Consider the following 22,875-nt stretch of genomic DNA (forward strand, 5'->3'; position numbering starts at 1 on the left):
TTGGTCATCATTCATCTACCTTCTCAAACCCAACCAGTTAATGGTTCAATTACCACTTGGATGTCTGGACAATATGCGAAAGTCCCAGGTACCAAACAAGTCGCCTTAGGAAGGCACTATTTAATGTTTTACTCATTCTACATCAGAAAAAAGTGAGTCACTTGGATACAAACTCTGCGGCCATTTTTCAAGTGAAGAGCCTAAAGTCACTCTCTTTAAATATACTAGAACTAGTCAATGAGGTTGCTGAAGACTGCTGCTGTAGACATGTAAGGAAATACAATGAGAACTTGAAAACAAAGAACAAATCACAGATTACCATAGTCCAACAAAAACAGGACTTTCCCTCACCTGTAGAATAAAATTCTACACTTTTGTGCTTCAAAACTGAAGATCAACAAGTTGTCAGGAAAATAAAACTGAATTCCACAAATGAACTGGGTGTTAGATATCATCTTGTGTTCTGAGAGACATTGCATCTGGCATTTCAGACAACAGCATTATAGGTACAATCCATTTGTAAGACTTACCAGCAGCTTGTCCAGTCTTCGCCAGAAGAGACCCCAGTTCAAGGATGCTCTGCTCTTTGACCTGGACTGCCTCCTCATCATTTTCCTGAATGTCACGCTTCACTAAAAAAAGAAAATGAACTCTTAAAATTATGATTAAAAAAAAAAAAAATGAAGCAAGGAAAAATTCACCCTTATAAGACCATTATGAACTCTAGCCTATTCTCCAAATGAAACTAGAAAACAAATAAGGGAAAAAAAAAAACTTTAAAGTAAAATGACCAAATAACTGTAGGATATGCCTCATATTAATAGTAAAAGAAGTATTTTTCACTTAAAGTATACCTTTTTAATCAATCCCTTAGAATTCATCTCACCCACCAACACTTGAAATTTCTGCTGTGCTTGCTTAAAGTAAAATTAAAGTAAATACTTCCCAGTTATAATGAGCTCCATACCAGTAACTGTGCTGTATTAAGATATTTTTTAAAACATTCCTGTGCATTTACCTATCACAAACTAAAATCAAATTACAAAGTTATTGATTACTATAAAGCAAGTCTTTCAACAAACTTTAAGTCTACAGAAAGCTTTTAGCTGAAGGATTGTATCAAGAATAAGCAATTCTATAAATCCTCCCAGAGAAATTCCTATCAAAGCTTCAGTCACACTCAGGAGAGATTGCTGCCTCATGACGGATTCAGGTCCTGTTAAAGTAACTTTTATCTGTCCTACTTTCAACTGTTAATAATTATTCAACTGCTTGAACCTCAAATAGCCTCTCCAAAGTTTGCTGTGCTTATTTTGGTGACCATGACTAGTTACCAATGCTCTAAAAAAGCATCATGACTTGACAAAACCCAAGATTTTGATACTTCATGATGGACTCCGGAAAAAGTAATGCTGTCACCCACCATGACTCAAGCTTGCTCTAACACGGAAACTTGCAGGGGACTCTGAGTATAGTGAACAACCACTACTTTTTTTCTTTTTCTTTTTATAATATCTGTATTTCACTTTTCTTTAGAGGGTCCCCCCCCTTATCTATTTGGTAGTTTCATTTGGAAAATAGGCTAAAGTTCATAATGGGTCTTATAAAGGTGAAATACTATAATGGCAATGTTTATCAGTAATTTCTACTTACTGAAAGGCAAAAAATTTGGCACTAAGCACAAAAAAAAAAAACCCTCATGCTCCTCAGATTAGTTCTAAATATTAACATGTGATCACAGAAAAACAAAATATCTTTGTAAAAACAACCGGATGACTCTGGTACTCTGGGCTAAAACTGACATAAACAGAACTTCGAAATAAAACATTTCATAATATAATTACTTCAAGCCAGGCAGTGGTGGTGCACGCCTTTAATCCCAGCACTTGGGAGGCAGAGGCAGGCAGATTTCTGAGTTCGAGCCTGGTCTACAGAGTGAGTTCCAGGATAGCCAGGACTATACAGAGAAACCCTAAACCCTGTCTCAAAAAACAAACAAACAAACAAACAAACAAAATTCCTTCAAAATGCACTGTGATCTCCAACTCCTCTCCTTTCTAGTATCCCCAAAGATAAGGACATCAAGCTGTTGACACTGTCCTTTTTTAGTACAAGTCTTGAGTACTGAAATTCAACAGACTCAGTAAGTCACCGTAAGTACCAACAATCCTGGAAGTCCCTCATATACCTCCATTCACCTCCATTCACGAACTACTTGTTGATCCAATCCGAATCTTCCCAGGCTACATTTAAAAGACCACATTACCACAAGAAGCTCATTCCCCAACTGAACCCTTCAGGACTGAATATTAAAAGGCCTTCTCTGCCATCATCCATTTACTTCTGTTCATACCTGAATCCCAGTAGAAAGCGACCAGCTGGAGTTTCCTATTTCAACTTTCTTGTTGCCCTCAGGTTTAAGACAATCAATCGCACTATGGTGTTAAATTTTTCCTTTTCTCCAGCAACGTGAGGCCCGCCGGTTCCAAAAAGTTCCCTGAACAACAGACTCTCAGAACTAACTTCAACCCCTACTGGGAAAAATTAGTCACCTCCTGTCCCGGCGGTCCCACTCCGAGGACTCTTCGCCTCACAGTCTACACCGGACAGAAGATCGTCTCGGCCACCTCTACCAAATACCAATCTGAAGTGTGTGGCACTCTTCAACTTCCCACACCCAAAAAGTGGTCCTCTTTTGCTGGAGTCTGCTGCTGAGGGCTGGGAGTAAGCAGCAGCTCACAGCGTCCCGGAAGAAAACTCCAAGAGAAGCGCTCGCGCTCCCACCCGGAGCAACCTGTGCTGATAACAACGGCGGGAAATGTCAGTCCTGAGCGGCAGTCGCCCGGACCTTTCAGGAACACACTCTACGACCAGTCTGTAACCAGCAGCCACTCTCAGCCCCCGGCCAGCTCGCGCGGGCCACAACCGGAGACCCTTAGGGGTAGCGAACCCGGCCCGGCCCTCTCTCCACGCTGCGCTGCGCCCACCGTGAGTCAGCAGCCAGCAGGTGGACGCGCGGGATGCCTCAGGGCTTCCCGCCCGATTGGAAGCCATAGGGCTCCCGGGGGCCCCGAGCGGCCTGCGCCCCCAGCCCGGCCCCCCTCACACACAGTGAGTCAGCAGCACCATAGCCGGCTAGTCCGGCCCCTCTCCGCCGCTTCCGACCGACACAGGCCGCGCCGGGACGGCGGAGCCGCCGGGTCGGCGCCAGGACCTTTACCGATGGAGTGGAGGATGTCGATGGAGGCCTCCCGGTCGGTGCTGAGTAGAGACTGGGCTCTCTGGAACTCCACCACTGCTGCGGCCGCCATCTTACCGCTCTCACACCGTCCCCGGCCGCGGCCGCCGACGCCGGAAACACACACCCGGAAGACCCGCCCTCGCGTTCCTACCAGAAGACCCCGCCTCCCTTCTCAGAGCACTCCGGGAGTTGTAGTCTGTCTGCCCAGAGGGTGGACCAGGAGTGTCCCGCAAGCGGCATACGAGCTCCCCATCGCCATCTCGCGGACATCTGAAGAGACGAAACCGAAGTTAGTCCCCACCACCCCACAAAAGAAGCTGAGTGCTCAAGGAAAGCTGTTTGGCTGTTTTCATAGTATCCCCGTGTTCCATCATCGGACAGAGCTTCACGTTATAAATTGAAAGTCATCTTTGGCCGGGCAGTGGTGGCCCACGCCTTTAATCCCAGCACTTGGGAGGCAGAGGCAGGCGGATTTCTGAGTTCGAGGACAGCCTGGTCTACAGAATGAGTTCCAGGACAGCCAGGGCTACACAGAGAAACCCTGTCTCGAAAAACCAAAACTAAAAAAAAAAAAAAAAGAAAGTCATCTTTGACCCACTCATTCAATCTAAATAGTTCTTGAGATCACGCAGTTGACTCACACCAGCTTCCCAGCTCAACATAGAACAAAATTTTCCTCCCGTATCTCCAATTCCTTTAACTGGAATAAGATATCTGTGAAGATATCAAGAGAAAGGTAGGGGTTGGGGGAAGCACGTTTCATTTGACCATTAAGGTTTAACCTCAAGATGTTGCTAAAACTTATACCGAGGGAGACCTTCTAGTTGATGACAATCCAGAAACTAAATAGCTGTGCTATAAAAAGAAACTAAGTAGAACCAACATTATACTCCTCTATGACTGGATTAATCTCTATACCTGTCTCCTTTCATCTGTCCAACAATGGTCTGTGAAAATGTATTTAATTAATTGCTAAGAAAACTGAATGGAATAAAGTGACTTAGTAATGATCTAATGATCTAATGATCATTACTAAATAATGACTGACAGAGCTGAGATCTAGTAGGGAAGAAATTCCCACCTCTTTGATTTTTCTAATGAATGCTGGGTAACAGCCCATCAACCTGATAACAGGAATCCTGACTTTGTTGTGTCACGTGAACTGGCTTCTAAATTCTCCCAACTCTGAAATTCCATGAACTTCAGTGTAATACTGTGATCTTTTTTTCCCCTCAAAGAAGTCATTCCTCCTTTCACAATCTCATAGGGAGCAAATGATACTACACTGAATTCACTTGTTGTTGCAGTTTTTAAGTTTTTACTTATAAAAAACTTCTGTCTGTTTGTCTGTCCATCGGTCCATCTGTGGGAACTTGCAAGCCATGGCATGCACATGGAGAAGGAGACACTTGCAGAAGTCAGTACTCTCCATCATGTGCAGCCCCGGGATTGAACTCAGGTACTCATGTTTGGCAAGAAGCACCCTTACCTGCTGAGTCATCTTGCAGCCCTGTATCTTTTTTGTTGTTGTTGTTTTGGTTTTGGTTTTTCAAGACAAGGTTCCTCTGTGTAGCCCTGGCTTTCCTGAGATTAGATGTGTAGACCAGGATCAGGATGGCCTTTTTCTTTTTCTTTTCTTTTTTTTTTTTTTTTTTGGTTTTTTGTTTTTGGTTTTTTGAGACAGGGTTTCTCTGTGTAGCCCTGGCTATCTTGGAACTCACTCTGTAGACCAGGCTCGCCTCGAACTCAGAAATCCATTTGCCTCTACCTCCCAAGTGCTGGGATTAAAGGCGTGCGCCACCACTGCCCGGCCCAGGATGGCCTTGATGTCAGAGATCTGCCGTCCTCTTCCCTTCTCTTCTCCCCAGTGCTGGAATTAAAGGCATGCACCACCGATTCCAGCTTTCTGTATCTTTTCTTAACCAATTAAATTGAATCATCATCCTGCAAATACAATTTAAGAACGACAGGCTTTGGAAATGACATACTCGCTCCCACCTAGGTGGTCACTAGTAGACGGTGACGTCTGTAGGCTCTTACTCACTTTGATCTTTAGCGTTCCTGTGTGGAAAACAGGGGTAAGAAAACCCAGCTCACAAGGTTGCTTTACGAATATGAGACAATCTGGGGATTCGATGGCTAATGTTTTCTTTCTACATAACATCTTCCCTACATAATACTAAGGAGTAACGTATATCACAAGAATTACACACTGCTAGCTAGTGGTCATCCTTTGTTGGCTACATCGAGAGCCATGTCTCTAAACTGAAGTGGACTATAAACAGTAATTTTCAGGAGTGTTAAGATGTCAAAAAAGCTCATACCCACCTTCTGTCGTCCTTTGTTGGTCGTACTTTGAGATGCTTTGTACCCTCTTTACGTGTATCTAGTCTTCAGAGCTTGTGAGCCTCTGGTTAAGATCTCCCGGTAGGTCACAGGGTATCTCCAACTCTGTTCCGCACATCCTGCTTCTCAGCACTCAGCACTCTCCTGCTTCTCACTCAGCTCAGTTCTCTTTTTTCATCTTTTCTCTTTTTTCCCGTCCTCTGTCGCTCTCACCTTTTCCCTTAAGTTTAACCCTTAAGTTTCAACTCAAAGAACAGCCCACAGAGATGCTTTCTGAATCATTCCATTAAAAGTGATGTCTTATGCCTGCAGTTGAGCAAGGATCCCATCACTCTCTTTTACTTCCTTCCCCTAGAGGGCATCTTTTCTGGCTGACAGTTGGCATTCCTACATCTAAACATGAACTTAACTATGGCAACCATATTAGAGCCCAAAGGTAGTGGAGCACACACCTTAATCCCAGCACTAGGGAGGCAAAGGCAGGCAGATCTCTGACTGTGAGTTCAAGGGGAGCCTGGTCTACAGAGTGATTTCCAGGACAGCCAGGGCTACACAGAGAAACTCTGTCCTGAAAAGTTAAAACCAAAAACAGAAACAAAGCAAAAAAAGATGCATGTTAGATTAGTGCCAGTATCTCTCTCTTCTGTCAGACTTTTGCTGCCCTAAATGGTCTCCACCATCTGACTCTGCTTACCTTAACCACTGCCGAATGGATTTAGGTAGGGTGGGAGCTATCACAGATTAGCCACTAACCCAAATTTTATGGGTTCTGGTTTAAATAAATTAGTAGGCTGCCACATGTGGTGTTGCATGCCTTTGATCCCAGCACTCACGAGGCAGACAGGCAGGTCTTTGTGAGTTTAAGGCCAGTCTCCTTGTCTACATAGTGTCCCAGGCCAACCAGGGCTACACTGTAAGACCCTGCTTAGAAAGAAGGAAGGAAGGGGGGGGGAAGGAAGAAAGGAAAGAAGGAAAGAAAAGGAAGAAAGATAGATAGGTTAGTTCTTGGACTGAGAATCTGAGTCAGTTGGACAAAAGAATTGAAATCAAAATCTGGCACTCGGAAGCAGCCAGAGCAAGCTGATAGAAACCGCAGCTGGCAGATGGGAAGAAGGAAGAACAACGTGTGAGGATGTTGAGGATGTATAAATGTCTTCAAAAAAATGCTGCCTTAGCTCCTAGTAACCTCCTACTTCCACCTCCATGAGGCCCACTGACCCCACAGGCTTAAAACATGTCTGCTTTCAAATACCTTTTCCTAAAAGATTTATTCGTATGTTTTATGTATAGCGTGTGTGTGTGTGTGTGTGTGTGTGTGTGTGTGTGTGTGTGTGTTTATGGGATGTGCTTATGACCGCAGGTACTTGTGGAGGTCAGGAAAGGGAGCTTAGATCCTCTGGAGTTGGGAGTTACAGGTGGTCATGAGTCACAGACACGGGAGTTAGAACCAAACTCAGGTCCTCCGAAAGAGCAGTCCACATTCTTGACTATGGCACCACCTCCTGAGCTCCCCAAAAATCTTCTAACTCTTCCTGTGACATCAGGGAAAGAGGCCCCTTGTGGTATGATGATGTCTACTGTGGCTTCCTCACCACAGCTACCTCTAACATGTTCTTATCTTTAAAAGAAATGACGCAGCTGTATGTAAACAGGCTTTGGGTTCTTTCTACTTGTTTTTATTTTTGGTCTGTACAACAGCTGGTTGTATTCATATTACTACTGGTTCTCCATTGAAGTTATAATGGAAGATATAAAATCACATGACGAAACAGCTTGACTTTACTTGAGTAACAAAGCATATGGTGTGTAGACTGGAAACAATCAGAATAATGCAAGATAAGCAAATGATTGGCTCTGAAGAACCAAACTCCAATTTCATCATCACCATGGAAACAACCATCTGCATCCAGTTATCTTTTTTTATCCCAAAATAATATCTCTTATCAAAAGATAAGCAAGTCTTTTGCATCCTGCCCAGACAGATCACCCAAAAGATGCTTTTCCAGCTGTAGAAAGTAAGAATGGAATTTACACTTAAACAAATACGGAACTCAGTGTTTGACTTTGCTACCAGCTAGTACAGCAGCTGCCAATAGTCATGAGATGAAGGCAAAACTGTTTTCAAAAAATAAGGAGCAGCCCGGCGGTGGTGGCGAACGCCTTTAATCCCAGCACTTGGGAGGCAGAGGCAGGCGGATTTCTGAGTTCAAGAGTTCGAAGCTAGCCTGGGCTACAGAGTGAGTTCCAGGACAGCCAGGGCTACACAGAGAAACCCTGTCTTGAAAAACCGAACCAAACCAAAAAAAAAAAAGGAGCTACAGCTGTACCTCAGTAGTAGAGCATCTTTAACATTTGGAAGGCTCTGGGGTCAAGACTAGTACCCCACACACAGAAAAACAACAGCAACTAAAAGCACCTTGATTTAATTATTACTAAAAGAGGGGCCCAGACAAGTCACTCCATGATGGAAGTACCATTGAGGCTGCAAAATTCAGCTCATATAGACAGCACCACCTGCCAAAATGACCCTAATCCATCAGTCTCTAATTCTAGAGAAATCTCTAAATGTACTAACATTGTTTGTTGGCTTCTGTAGTTCTGCTTCTGGCTAACTGTTCTTCTTAACTGAAGGATGTCAACTCAAGACATGGTTTTGGGGAGAAGGTAGTTTTGTTTTGGGGGGGTTGTGTGTGTGTGTGCACGCGTGTGTGTGTGTGTGTGTGTGTGTGTGTGCGCACACACACACACGTGGCCTTAAACGCTCATTCTGAGGAAGACTCAGGGCTACACTAGGATCCCAAATATCCAGTGTAGTTGCTAGCAGGCTAATAAAGACTGTCTATTGGCTTAAATCCTCATCTCACTCAGCAGTCTTCTCTGGTGAATACCCCACAACAATTAAATGTATACTTAAAATGATGCCCCTGTGTGTGTGTGTGTGTGTGTGTGTGTGTGTGTGTGTGTGTGTTTTCAAGTAGGTAGGCCACAAACTCACTGTGTAAGTAGAGATGACTTTAAAATCCGGACTTTCCTCATGCTGCCTCTTAAGTGCTGGGGTTACAGGTGAACAGGTGGGGCTGAGCATCAGCCCCAGAACTTGATGGGCTCTACAACCAGAGCTACAGCCCCAGCTCCCAGTGTTGTCTGAGAAGTCCACACTCATTCCTGGCATACCTCTGCCATTAACATGTTTCCTCCAAACCCCTTTGAAAAAAATTAAGATGGTAAATTTTTTATTATGTATGCATATTTTAATAATATTGATGTTATTATGATAAGACCCACATAGCATGAAATCTGCTCTTGGGTTTTTGTTGGTTATTTGTTTTTTTGGGGGGAGTGTAGGGGTTTTTTTGGTATGTTTGTTTGCTGGTTTGTTTTGTTTTGTTTTGTTTTGTTTTTTCAAGACAGGGGTTTTCTGTGGTGCTTGGCAGTCTTGGAATTCACTTTGTAGACCAGGCTGACCTTGAACTCAAAAATCTACCTACTTCTGTCTTCCAAGCACTGGAATTAAAGACATACACTACCACTGCCCAAAGGTAGCTTTTCTTTTTTCCTTAATTACCTCATGGTTTCCAATTGTCCTTTTTATTACAGAGCTTGTCTTCTAGAAACCAAAATTAAATTCACCAATAGTACACCTTCTCAATGTACCTGTGAGACAGGATGAAGATTTTTCATTTCTAGATAAAACTGAACCTAGCCCTAGTCTTCAAATTTTTTTTTAAAGATTTATTTCACTGGTATGGGAATTTTGCCTGTATGCATATACATATACACCATATACATGCTTGCTGCCACAAATCCCCTGGGACTGAAGTTACAATTGTAAACCACCATGTCAGTGCTGGGAATTGAACCCAGATCCTCTATAGGAACATCTGGGACTCCTAACCACTGAGCCATTTCTCCAGCCTATCTTCAGATATTCTCAAACAAAGTAGCTAAAATTAAGTCTGTGAGTCACAGATTTTCTAAACTTGTTAGCTGCCTCTAGTTATTAATACTTTGTCTCCAAAATTGACCGGAGGTGTGACAAGAATAGAATCTTCTAGCCGGGGGCGGTGGTGGCCCACGCCTTTAATCCCAGCACTTGGGAGGCAGAGGCAATCGGATTTCTGAGTTCGAGGCTAGCCTGGTCTACAGAGTGAGTTCCAGGACAGCCAGGGCTACACAGAGAAACCTTGTCTCGAAAAACCGAAAAAAAAAATCTTATAACAAATCTGTTCTTTCAGGACCTTGGAAACATTGTAAAATTGCACATTATTATTTTGTCTTTATTTGTTTGGGTTTTCTTTTTTTGTTTTGTTTTGTTTTGTTTTTGAGATTTCTGCGTTCGAGAGTTCGAGGCCAGCCTGGTCTACAGAGTGAGTTTCAGGACAGCCAGGGCTACACAGAGAAATCCTGTCTCAAAAAACCAAACCAAAAAAAAAAAAAAAGGCATGCACCACCACTGTCGGGCTTTTGTTTGTTTTGTTTATTTATTATTTTGTCTTTAAAGACAGGCAAATAAGGGAAAAGAAGTACCCTTCTTTACTGAAGGAAGTCTTGTTGAGCTAAGATATTTTGTTTTGACAGAGGATAGACCGTAACTTGCCATTCTCTGTGCTAACAAGAAAAAAAGTACAAGTCAGCAAGCTAAAGGGCCTTGCCTGAGAAAAAGGATTCCAGTTACATTTGAAATGCTTTGACTTCTATTATGTTACTGACCTCATGCTGTCTTTTTGACAGACATATCTTCCTGCAATATCATTTTCTTTTAACTTTTTTTAAGTGTACTTATCAAGGGACTAGGGAGATGGCTCTGTGGTTGAGAGCACTGGCTGCTCTTCCAGGGGAGCCAGGATCAGTCCTCAGAACTCACATGATGGCTCACAACCATCTGTAATTCCAGTTTCAAAGGATCTGAAAACCTCTTCCAGCCTCTGTGAGCACTGTACTTATGTGGTGACAGGCATTCATGAAGGGAAAACACTCATACACAAAAAAATAAAATCTGGCAAAATAAATTACAATGGAGCTGAAAAAAATTTACTTATTTGTGTGTGTCTCCATGAATGTATGTGCATGTGTAGGTAGACGCACATGCCTGAAAGGCACTCAGAGGTCACCAGATCACTTAGAACTGGATTTATAGATGTTTATGGGACCACTCATATCTTCTCTGGTTTGTTATGGGTGCTGGGGTCTGATCTCCTGTCCTCACGATTTGTGCAGCAAGCACTCTTAACCACTGAGCCATCTCTCGAGCTGCAGATCATTTTTCAATACATGAAATAACATCCCAGCTGGGCAGTGGTGGCACACGCCTTTAATCCCAGCACTTGGGAGGCAGAAGCAGGCAGATTCCTGAGTTCGAGGCCAGCCTGGTCTACAGAGTGAGTTCTAAGACAGCCAGGACTACACAGAGAAACCCTGTCTTGAAAGACAAAAAAAAAAAAAAAAAAAAAGAAAAAGAAAAAAAAAGGAAAGGAAAGGAAAAGAAAGGAAAGGAAAAGGAAAGTTCCCTCAACCCAATGCTGAGGTTGACCTAAAGCTCACAAAAAATATGTTTGCAGGGCTGGAGAAATGGCTCAGCAATGACTGACTGCTCTTCCAGAGGTCCTGAGTTCAATTCCCAGCAACCAACCACATGGTGGTTCACAACCATCTGTAATGGGATCCGATGTCCTCTTCCGGTGTGTCTGAAGACAACTACAGTGTACTCATATAAATAAAATAAATTAAAAATTTGTTGTCATGGATCACTGTCTAGACATGGTGCTCCAAGATTCCTGTCATCCTAAGGAAAGAACTGACAAATTGCACACAGACCACACAGACGGAAAAGTGGGAAGTAAACTTTATTCAGAAGCAAAGTGATATTCCAGATCAGATAAGCTGAAAGCCAGCAGTGCCCTACTGAGTTAGAATACCCAGGGGAGTTGGTTTCTTGTTTGGATTCTCATTTTCTGAGGTCAAGGAGGAGGAACAGGAACTAGGAACAGGGGGTATAGATTGAGTGGTTTTCTATTTAGGTTGATAGGTAAGATTATGTAAGCCTTTGCTCTGGTGTCTTTTCCCATGATACATCTTATTTAATCATATGCAAACCCAATTATGAATATGCATAAAATGACAATTAAGGGGTTTCCCTAAATGTTCAATCCGAGAATACAGTTTGCTAATTGAGTATAAATTCAAAACTAACTCTGGCTGTATTAGCCCTGTCTCCCTTATTAAAATACATTCTGGAAGATGTTTCAGTGGAAATTAACCAAAAAAGGTGAGTCACTGGGTTGGGCTTGGTGCACTCCCTTAATCTCAGCACTCACCAGGCAGAAATAAGTGGATTTCTGTGATTTCAAGACCAACCAGGCCTATATGGCAAGTTCCAGGACCAGGACAGCCAGGGCCCAACAGAAAAACACTATCTTTAAAAAATTACAGGAGTTCAGGACAGCCAGGCCTACACAGAGAAACACTGTCTCGAAAAACAAAAAAACAAAACAAAAAAAATTATAGGAGTTAACTAAAGGTTGCTTAAGAATAAATTTATTCCACTGTTTCATTTTAGTGTGAGTTTGGGTGTCCATGCATATGTGAGTATATGCAAGTGTAAAGCGTGCATGTGAATTGGTGCACACACATACTTCTCTCTCTCTCTCTCTCGTGTATGTGTGTGTGTGTGTGCATGAATGTATATGAGGAAGCATGCATGCCATAGCGTGCAGCCTGTGCTGGTCAGAAAACAACTTTAAGGGATTGGTTCTCTCCTTCCATGTGGATTTGAGGAATCAATCTCAAGTCATCAAGTTTGTGCTACAAGTGTGTTTACCCACTGGCCATTGTGCAAGCCCTCTATTGTTTGGAGGGTGTACCCGAGTTCACTGTCCTAGGTTGCTAGGAACACTCCTCTAGGAGGGGTGTGTGCATAGTGCTTGATACAGGTGAAGATCTCAAGTTGTATGGTGTACTGTTTGAGAGGGGGTGTGCACAACCTAAGCCGAGCAGAGCCTAGGGGTTGCTCAACTCTCTCTCTGAGCTTGCCTGCTTCTGCTTGTGGTACTGGGAATTGAAAGACTGAATTAGATGCTTACCACCTCTTAGTAAGTCTCCCTCGAGAGCCCTGAATTCACTGTTAAGCCCAGGCAGGCACTGACCTTTTAATCCTCCTGTCATAGCCTTCCAAGTGGTTGGAATTTCAAGCCTACACCACCAGGTCTGGCACGAACATGTCTCAAAGAATTGCAGCAGGGCACGGTGGCTCTCAGGAAGCAGCGGAGAGATCTCTATGAGTTCCAGGCCAGCTACGGCTTCAGAGTGAAACCCAGTCTCAGAACAGTGACAAAAAAGAACTGCATCAAATTGGGCTGGCAAGGTGGCTCAGGAGGAAAGGCACTTGTCACCAAACTTGACAAGCTGGGTACAATACCCAAGAACAAGTGGTGGAAGAAAAGCGAGTCCTGAATCCTGAAAGTCATCCTCCAGCCTCCACATCCACACCATAGCACATGGGCCCACACCCAATGAATGAACGAATAAATGAATAAGTAATTCTCTTTTTTATTTGGTTTTATTGAGACAGGGTTTCTCTGTAACTCTGGCTGTCCTGGAACTAGCTCTGTAGATCAGGCTGATCTCCCACTCACAGAGATCTGCCTGCCTTTGTTTCCCAAGTGCTGAGATTAAAGTCGTGCGCCACCACTGCCCGGCTCATACAGTACATCTTGACCACAGTTTCCCCTCCCCCCACTCTTCCCAGTCTTGCTCTTCACCTCGTCTCCAACAAACCATTCATCCTCCCATTCCCTTAAAAAGAAAAAGAAAGAAAAAAGAGCAGTTCTCCCAGGGATATCAACCAAACATGGCATGACAAGTTACAATGAAACTAGGAACAAACTCTCATCTCAAGGCTGGATTAGGCAACCAAGTAAGAAGGAAAAGGGTCCCAGGAGCAGGCAAAAAAGTCAGATCCTTCCCACCAACTCTTAGGAGTCTCACACAAACAAGCTACACAACCATAATGTATATGCAGAGGATCAAAGTCAGACCCATACAGGGCCTATGGTTGTTGCTACAGCCTCAGTGACCCCCTGAGCCCTGCTTAGTCATCTTGTGGGCCATTAACCCTCTGGCTCCTGCAATCCTTCCAACCTCACTCCTGCAGACTTCACCTGGCTCTGTTTAGTGTTTGCCTGTGGGTCTCTAAACCTGCTCTGGAATGGGATTTGAAAGAAGAGGTTCAGGGGGGTGAGAGATGAGAAGGTACAAGTGTAAAAATGATTAAACTGTATTAAAAATGTAGGAAACTGGCAAAACTTATTTTGAGAGCAGGAGTGCTACATGATGAAGTTTGTGCCTAGTGAAATAAGGCAGAGACCACTGAGAAGGGCTCATTTATGCAGGGGGACTTGATACAAAGCAAGGGATGTCTGTGGTCCAAATGTTATCTGATCCCCCAGAAAGTCATGCTAAAATTTTGGGGCTGGAGAGATGGCTCAGCCGTTAAAAAGGCTAGGCTCACAACCAAAAATATAAGAAAACTCCATTTATTTAGGATAGTTTGTCACAATACACCATTCAAACACTGGACAGTAGTTGGTCACAGCAGAACTTGTGTCAGGTATCACCAATAATGATGCCATTCATTCATGAGCTAGCTATTAGGCTGACTGGAAAAGCAATCTGTGGATAGTTTCAGTCTCCTGGTGAAGGAGTCCAGTATGAAGGCGGGGCTAGAGAACAGCAGCTGCAGAATGATCTTCCCACATCCGACTTGCATTTTCCTCCTAATACTAGTACTCTGAACTCAACCTTAACGTGGCCCAAATCCTCACTTGTACTTCCATCAGTTTTCATTGTTGAGTTCTGGGAGGATTTCTTGGTCCACTTTTCTCACTAACTCAGTCAGTCACTCACAGGTGTATCTATTTATCATTCAACCTGTGTACTGTGTTGTCGAAATGTAACTTTTATTCACCAGATATAATTTTCATCTCAGAGGTTCAATGCTGAATAAGCTCACCTTTTCCAGTTCTTTCTGAACTCTGGTTGGCTGTTCTGGATCAAACTTCTCTCCAAGCTGACTGATTCTATCTGGCTTCTCTCAGCTTCTCACTTTATTTCTCTGCTTGGCCTCAAACTAACACTGGCAATTTGTTCTAAACTTCTGGCTCTTCTTATTCTCTGGTTCCAAAAGCCTCTGATGACCTGCACTGAACTGCATGACCTCGTGAATGAAATCACCTCCAGTGCACTGTACTCATTGCACCGACTCCTGCTCTTAAATTGCTTCTCTTTTCTGTGCCATTCTTGTTAGAGTTGGGTGCATCCTATCTCTGACTCACTCTCCAGATCTTTCTCTGACTCATCACTTGGTCTGCCTCTCAATTAGATTCACTTTCAAATATGGATGCTTCCTTCTTCAGACTAGGTTTTCCTTCATTGTTTGGGATTAAAGGTGTGTATTAAGGTTGTATCTGTATTCCAGCTGGATCACACAGTTCTTTTTTTTTCCTTGTTTGGTTGGTTTTTTTTTGTTTTTGTTTTTGTTTTTTTGAGCCAGGGTTCCTCTGTATAGCCCTGGCTATCCTGGAACTCACTCTGTAGACCAGGCTGGCCTTGAACTCAGAAATCCACCTGGCTCTGCCTCCCTCTGTCTCTCACTAGTTCAGTGATTCCAAAGCGAAGTGTTACATGCTTTGTCTAAAGAACTAGAGACTAGGGGGCTGGAGAGATGGCTCAGCGGTTAAGAGCACTGACTGCTCTTCCAGAGGTCCTGAGTTAAAATCCCAGCAACCACATGGTGGCTCACAACCATCCGTAATGAGATTGGATGCCCTATTCTGGTGTGTCTGAAGACAGCGACAGTGTACTCATAAATAAAATAAATAAATAAATCTTTAAAAAAAAAAAAGAACTAGAGACTAAAACCCTGAAAAATCCCATTACTTACTATAAACTGAAAGTTTATACCAGTGCAAACATAATCTGCCTCCTGACATTGGTACTTTGTTGTATGGAGAGCTAAGGTCTCAAACACAGTATGTAGTTGAGAATGACCTTGAACATGTGATTCTTTCCAACCTACACCAAGAGTTTGGTTCACAGCATGTTTATTAAACTACTTGTAACTTCTTTAAAAAGTAAAACCTATAACCTCAGCATATTATTGAGCTGTTTAAAAGGGTCAGAAAATTTCCTCATTAACAAGGCAGTGATAACCTTTTATTCTGGCCATATAAAAATATTTATAAATATAAAATATAAATTTAAATAATAATATAAAATGTAAATTTATAAATATATTTTTTTTCTGAAAGGCATAGAATACCCTACAATCCCAGCACATGAGAAATTGTGCATGAGATAGACATGATTCAGTCAAAAATGAGTTACTTAACAGCAGAGCCATGGATGTAGCTTAGTAACAAAGGATCTTATCAACATAACCCAACTTCTCAGCCACACAAAGCAAAACTCCCTAAGCCTCAATTTTCATTAAATATTTACTAACTACATCTTGTCCAACAAAATTGCTGTCCAAAAGACCACTGGTACTTAGAAGTTAGAATCATTAATTATATTTTAAAGGTCCTGACCAGAACACCATGATTTTTTCAGATTTCAAATCTTACAGATAAGCTCACTTTTATTATCTAGAGTGAAAATGAAACTTATTCATAAAGAGCTACTGAATTGCACCACACCAAAAAAACTTTCAAATACATTACGAATAAAGATCTGGTAGTAGCAGTCTGTGAAGTACTAGTTCAAGAGACCGAAGTATAATTTTAATCATAGAATAGACAGCCTGGACCTTTTAATAAAACTGTCTCTGGGCTGGAGAAACGTTAAAAATACTGCTTGCTCTTACAGGACTGGTGTTCAACTAATTCCTAGCACCCACATGGTGACCCACAACCATATGAGACTCAGCCCAGGGATCTGGACACTTTTCTGACCTCTGTGGAAACCAAACATGCCTATGGTACACACACATACATACAAAATGCCCATTCACATACATATGCAATAGAACATTAAATTCACTCACTTAGGTTTTTTAGAAAGAGCTTCTGTGCCTAGACTTGGCTGACCTGGATCTCAGACATCTGCCAGTTTCTGCTTCTCATGAGGTGGGGATTGTGTACCACCTCTAGACCTATTTTCTCTCTTTTTAAAAAAAGCTGTTCCTTTATTAGGCAGGAAAGATGGCTGAGTGGTTAAGGTAGCTAGATGCTCTTACTAAGATATTGATTCTGGTTCCCTCCGTCAACATCAGGTGGCTTACAACCACCCATCTGAAACTCCAGCTCCAGGGGATACAACCACATTTTATGGCCTCTGCAGACAACTGCACTTTCATGGATATAATTTCTATGTATACATGGAGGCAAACTGAGGAGGCAGAGAAAAGGGGAGCCCATGGACAACCTATTCTACAGTTTTCTAGGACAGCCAAGGCTATACAGATACACTGTCGTATATACACTGTAAGGAAAAAGAAAGAGCTGGGGGTGCTAGCACAGTGGTAAAAGCAGGATGGCACACATGTAAAGGTTATGGAGAAACAGAAAACATTAAGTACACACTGCCAACTAAATTACTGCTAAGGTTTAACGATTTATCCACTTTGCTACCTAAAAAGTAAGTCTGGGCATATAAATTACAGGAATTAGAGGATGAATACAATCAAATTTATGCTTAGCTTAGTGGTGCACATCTTTAATAATCCCACCACTGGGAAGACAAAAGGCAGGAGGATTTCTGGGAATTCCAGGCCAGCAGGACACACACATCAAATTCCATTAACACCTGGGATACAAAGAGATCTCGTTCAGTGCAAATCTTGTATGTGTATGTGACAGAGAGTGTATGTGTGCGTGTATAAGCGTGCACAGGCAGAGATGTATTTGGGTTGGGGAAGAACACACTTTAATGTTCCTGAGCCAGGAGAGACACATCAAAGTATCACATACACTATTATTTGTGTGGGAAATTTTTATTTTAAAATAAACTCAACCAAATTCAGGTATCACAAGGTTCCAATGTTAATGAATTAAAGGCTAGCATATAATTACCTTTAGCAGACTTAGTTATATAAAAAATGACATTCATCAAGATTTCTGCTCATGTACCATTTAGTCATACAGGCTAGCAAATTTATTCTTCCTTCTGGTGCTATGCTCAGATCCTCCATATAATCACATTCCCCAAATGACTTAGCTCTTCATTTTCTCCAAATCCAACTGACACTTGTCAGGAATAAACCTGGAGACTAAATTAAAGACATGCATACCCACTATTTAACTTCTCAGAAAACAATACTGTAAAAAATTGACTTATGTCTCAGAAATAAAATTAAATGCTTTTCATTTTACCTCTTAATTCTGTTACCAACAGAACACCAGAAGGTTGAGATGGCTCCCTAAGAAACCACATACGAACACAAACTGTAAAGAAGTTGTCCTCTCATCTACCTACATACCCCGAGATAATTCTCACAATGGGTGAGTCACAATCATAAAAAATTAGAAAGCCCTCTTCCCACCACAAAATTCCAACACTGACCCACACAGGCTCAGGGATGAATGAACACTGCTCAGTGGTGGGTTACAAGCGTCTGAAGCTTCACTCCATTCTTTTCAGAGATAATTTTCTTCTGGCCTCAAGAGAAAACTGCATGTGTACCAGACACAGAAATAAAAATAAACCTTAATTATGCACTAATTTCCTATTATAGAAATTAGAGTGGTCCTCTCCCTTTGCCACCATATTTTACTTAGTTATAAATGGAAATGAAAAGCAGATGTGTTAAGTAAACTCTGGGTCAACACTGGGTTGTCAGAAGAAGAGCCACTTATTAATACACCAAGGAAAGTTTTAAATATAAAATTAGATTTTAAACTACCATACAAAAATCTCCTTAAAAAAAAAAAAAAAACAAAACAAACAAAAAAACCAACCCTATGAACAACAAAAACCAAATCAGACAAGTAAGGTGCATTTCAGTTTAATCATTTGAGTACACAGAAAATGTTAGACATACACGTATGACTCACTTCTGATCGTCTTGGAATACAGTTTGGGAGTTCACCTTTACCACTACTACATGCATTTGAAGTTACATACTTACCAACTGTCACTGTCTGCTTATCCATGCTAGGAAAGGACAGAGTTCCTTAGAAATTTATTTCACTTTAAATTTAAAGACATAAATTTAGGCTCAAAATTTTGTTGAGAGCTCATCTAGAATACATTACCATACATACTCAGATTATACATTTCAGATCTTAGAAAACTAATATTGTCTATACTAAGAAGGGAAAAGGTAGATTTAGTCACAAAGGTCATAGCAGAAATACAATGTATATACAAATATACCTGCATTATGTAGAATTTAGCTAAAAAAAAAAAATACAGGGGAAGAAATCCTTATGTTACAGGCTAATCACTAAACAAGACAGTAATAAATATATTTATAAGCTAATTTTCACAGGTAGACAAATTCTAGAAATCTGTATTCGTAATCCAAGTTTTCCATGCAGGGTTAAAATGATTTATACGGCTCATGTACTCAAGAAGAGAATTCCAATGTATTATTTCATTATCCTACATAGTGAGAAATGAGCATTGGAGGAAAAAAGATAAATTTTTGGTTTTTAAAAAATATGTATTTCAGGCCGGGCGGTGGTGGCGCACACCTTTAATCCCAGCACTTGGGAGGCAGAGGCAGGAGGATTTCTGAGTTCGAGGCCAGCCTGGTCTACAGAGTGAGTTCCAGGACAGCCCGGGCTACACAGAGAAACCCTGTCTCGAAAAAAACCAAAAAAAAAAAAAAAAAAAAAAAAAATGTATTTCTTAATTATGTACATGTGTTTTATGTACATGAGCACAAAAGCCCAAGGTGTCAGATCCTGAAGGAGCTAGGTGATTATGAGCCACATGACATGGATACTGGGAACCTGAACTCAGATACAACAAATGTATGACACATTTCTTTCATTTGGAGGGGGCGGGGCAGGGGCAAGGCAGGGAGACTCCTCTACACCACCTTGGTTGTCCTGGAGCTCAGGGATCCACTTCTCTCTGCCTCCAGAGTGTGTGCCACCACACCTGGAGTGTGACATGGTTTTAACTATTGAGTCATCTCTCCTGTTCCTACATTTTCTTAAACATTAATTTTTAAGTAAAATAATTATTTTTTCTCACCAAAGGAAATAATCTTTGTTCAATGTTTATAGCAAACAATCCTTTAGGAAAATGAGAGGGGAAAAGGAAGGAAAAAAAAGGAGGGAGAATCCAAATAGGGAACATAGGGAAATATCAGGCAGGAGGACCCATCACCTTAAGGTTCTGACCTAAGCTTTGAAAATTCTGACGGCTCATTTCAATCACTGTCACCTTCCAGCTAACTTAAAAAAATAAATAAATAAAACTGTGATACAAAAATTATAAAGCAGTACTCACCAGAAAAGCAGCTCTAAAGAGATGGTTTTAAGGAAAACCATTTCCACTGTATCTACGCCATTCTTATAAACTGTGAAAGGCAATAAAACTTAAGCCCTCAGGCAATTTTACAATCAAAAATCAAAGTGGAGGGAAAACTCACAGAATACATTTTTACTACTGGCTGCTAGATGTAGAGCATTAAAAAAATTAAACAAATCTTATTATTCCCAAATAAAATAATGATCCAATCAAAGGCTGGCTTATCACCATCCAACTTATTTTAATGGTTAAATCTCAAGCAAGATGGGCATGACTTCCTGATCTTCAAATAATTACTTTTTTTGTTTTAAAAAAGACAGGGAATCATTACATAGCCTAGTCTGGCCTTAAATTGATACTATTTCTATCTCTGCCTACAGAGTTCTGGGATTAAAGATGTGCACAACTGTGCAGGATTCTGAATGTGCAGTGAGCTTCCATGCCCATGATGAAGTGGCACACTAATATAATTTATAGCTTACAGAGACACACAAATTATCTACAAATATTACTACAATATCTAAAGCATTATAAGTTGATTCATACTGTAGAAAGGGTAACTAAAAACCACCATAGACCAAAGCAGTGATCTGAAGCCTTGCATTACCACTAATCAAAGTACTTCTCCTCTCTTTTATATAGGAGGTATCTCGTTAGGTCAAGAGCACCAAATAATAAAGGAGCAGCATTATACCTTTATTACAACTGAGGTCACCAAACCTAGAGCTATATTTGGTCCAAGAACTGAAGGTTTGAGAACATTCAATGGACCTATTATTTATACTCACATTTAAGTAACTGCACAGCAGCTTCCTTCCTATGTGCCTTAAATGGTTATGTTTGTGGGGTGGGGGGAAAAAAAAAAAAGGAACATCAGGTACTTACAGATTAAACTAACCTGTACTGGCAGGGCTGTGGGGTTTTTCTTCTCTACCAGTAAGTAGCAAATGCTGAAATTCTGCTGCTAGTTAACAAAAACACAAATTGTATTAAACTGAGGAGTTCAACCCATACTTTAAAAAGTCAATGTGCATTTAATTTCCTCAGAGCCTGATAGCAGTACATTTTAAAAGGTTGCCTAAGCTTAATAAATATTACTTTACATTGGCTACTAAAAATTGAATGATCTTGAAAATGAGCTAGCAACAATGAAGTATCTCTTGGGGACATGCTTTCATTTTATCATATGTATTGTGGGAAGTGTACTGGAAATCTTGGTTGCAGAAAAAGGCAAGGGGCATATGTATTGAAATGCAATTACCTTCTAATTTCAATTAGATAAACTTTATAGCCAATTTTAATTTGCCATGAAATTCTATTAATCTCAGTTTTAAAAAAATGGCTCCAAGTATATGACCAGCTAGCTGGTAAAGGGGAACTGACGCTAAATAGATGTCCTGCTTCTGAGCCAGCTTGTAAGAACTGTAATAATTCTCTTGGCCAAGTCGGGCAAGTAAAAAACCCTTGAAAAAAGATAGTGAAAGTGATATTTTCACATAGGATTAGCAGACTATCTAAAAAAAAATAAAAACCCATCAATAATGATCTTTATCAAAATAACACGGTAAAGCCTCAAAGAATATTCTTATTTTCATAACATTTAAGGTTCTTAACTCTAAACCTACCATACAATAGTTTCTTTCCCACATAATCAGTATCAGTTAATGTATAACGTATTGGGGAAACGAAAGTCTTCATTCTTCTTTTCTGTTTTTGGTGCTGGGGATTGAATCCAGAGGGTTCATGCATGCTTAACATACACTGTGCCACTGGGCTACCTCCAGCCAGCTTCATTCTTCACTTCAAGTAGGGCAATCAATGAATTTCAAAGGTAAAACCAGATTCTTTAACCATAATAAAAGCCCAATAGAAACACACACAAAGTTCTCAGATAGTGTAACAATGTCAGAGGGCTTAGGAAATGCCAGACATTCAGTTATTCAAACTGCCCCAAATCACAGCAACATTTAAAGTAATGGCTGGAGTCCAAGTAACCCTTTAAAACAATGTACACGAATTAATCCCCTTGGCAATGAATCTGTTCAAAATGACAATACACACAAAAAATTGTCATATTCATTTTTAAGACCCTAATCCACTGTGTGCCAGTTTTAGTTACACAATATTTAATATATTTAACTTATTAAACTTATTGAAATTAGGTTTAATGAACACTTTTAGGCTGTATACCATTACTTTGGGAGTCTACATTTTTCTAACTAAAATATATCCATCCCTTAAAAACAAAAACTGTTAAGAGAAAAATCAATTCAATTCTTTGAAACTAATTGAATTTTAAATTGTCATCCAGAGCAGGAGGTGAATATCTCCTTTGGAGGAACAAAAAATATTAAAGAATGAATTGCACTTTGGAGTAAAAATAGTGCTTATTCAAAACAATTTTTAAGTTTTATTAATTAAAAACTTTTTAGGACACAGTCTCAGGTAGAACTGGATGGTGTGAACTCATACATTCACAGACCAGGCTGACACCAAACTTAAGAGCTCCATCAAACTCTACCTGAGTATTAGAATTAAGCTGCACATCACCACACCCAGAGGAAAAAGTTGTAACCCTTATTCTAACCCAAGCTGGCCTGCAACTTGCAGAATACCCCTGGTCTCATTCATCCTCCAGAGAACTGAAATTATACCGTATGTCACATCTGGCCTTAAAATAAATTATAAGAGTTCCTTATTTTGTAACAAAATAGACCAGGTAACATTAAAACAAAAATAAAACCCCAATGTTCAGCACAGGAAATCATTGGAATAAACAGCTGGACTTCAGGTTCTTGGCAGTTTAAACAAAA

The 22,875-nt window shown here is 40.9% G+C and overlaps 1 protein-coding gene across 1 annotated transcript in view; it reads right to left on the reverse strand.

Annotated features, from left to right (window-relative positions):
- The window catches only part of Psmd11 (proteasome 26S subunit, non-ATPase 11), a 41,029-nt gene extending 37,664 nt beyond the window's left edge, over positions 1 to 3,365 (reverse strand). The window contains exons 1-2 of the mRNA XM_028759402.1: positions 3,221 to 3,365; positions 531 to 632 (exon numbers count right to left, since the gene is read on the reverse strand). Of these exons, the coding sequence (XP_028615235.1) occupies positions 531 to 632; positions 3,221 to 3,311 (193 nt within the window). The 5' untranslated portion in view covers positions 3,312 to 3,365. The remainder of the gene's footprint in view (positions 1 to 530; positions 633 to 3,220) is intronic.
- Positions 3,366 to 22,875: the final 19,510 nt, after the last annotated feature.

Source organism: Grammomys surdaster, unplaced genomic scaffold (assembly GCF_004785775.1).
Source record: "Grammomys surdaster isolate TR1022 unplaced genomic scaffold, NIH_TR_1.0 126278, whole genome shotgun sequence".
In the NCBI taxonomy this organism is placed as follows: domain Eukaryota; kingdom Metazoa; phylum Chordata; class Mammalia; order Rodentia; family Muridae; genus Grammomys; species Grammomys surdaster.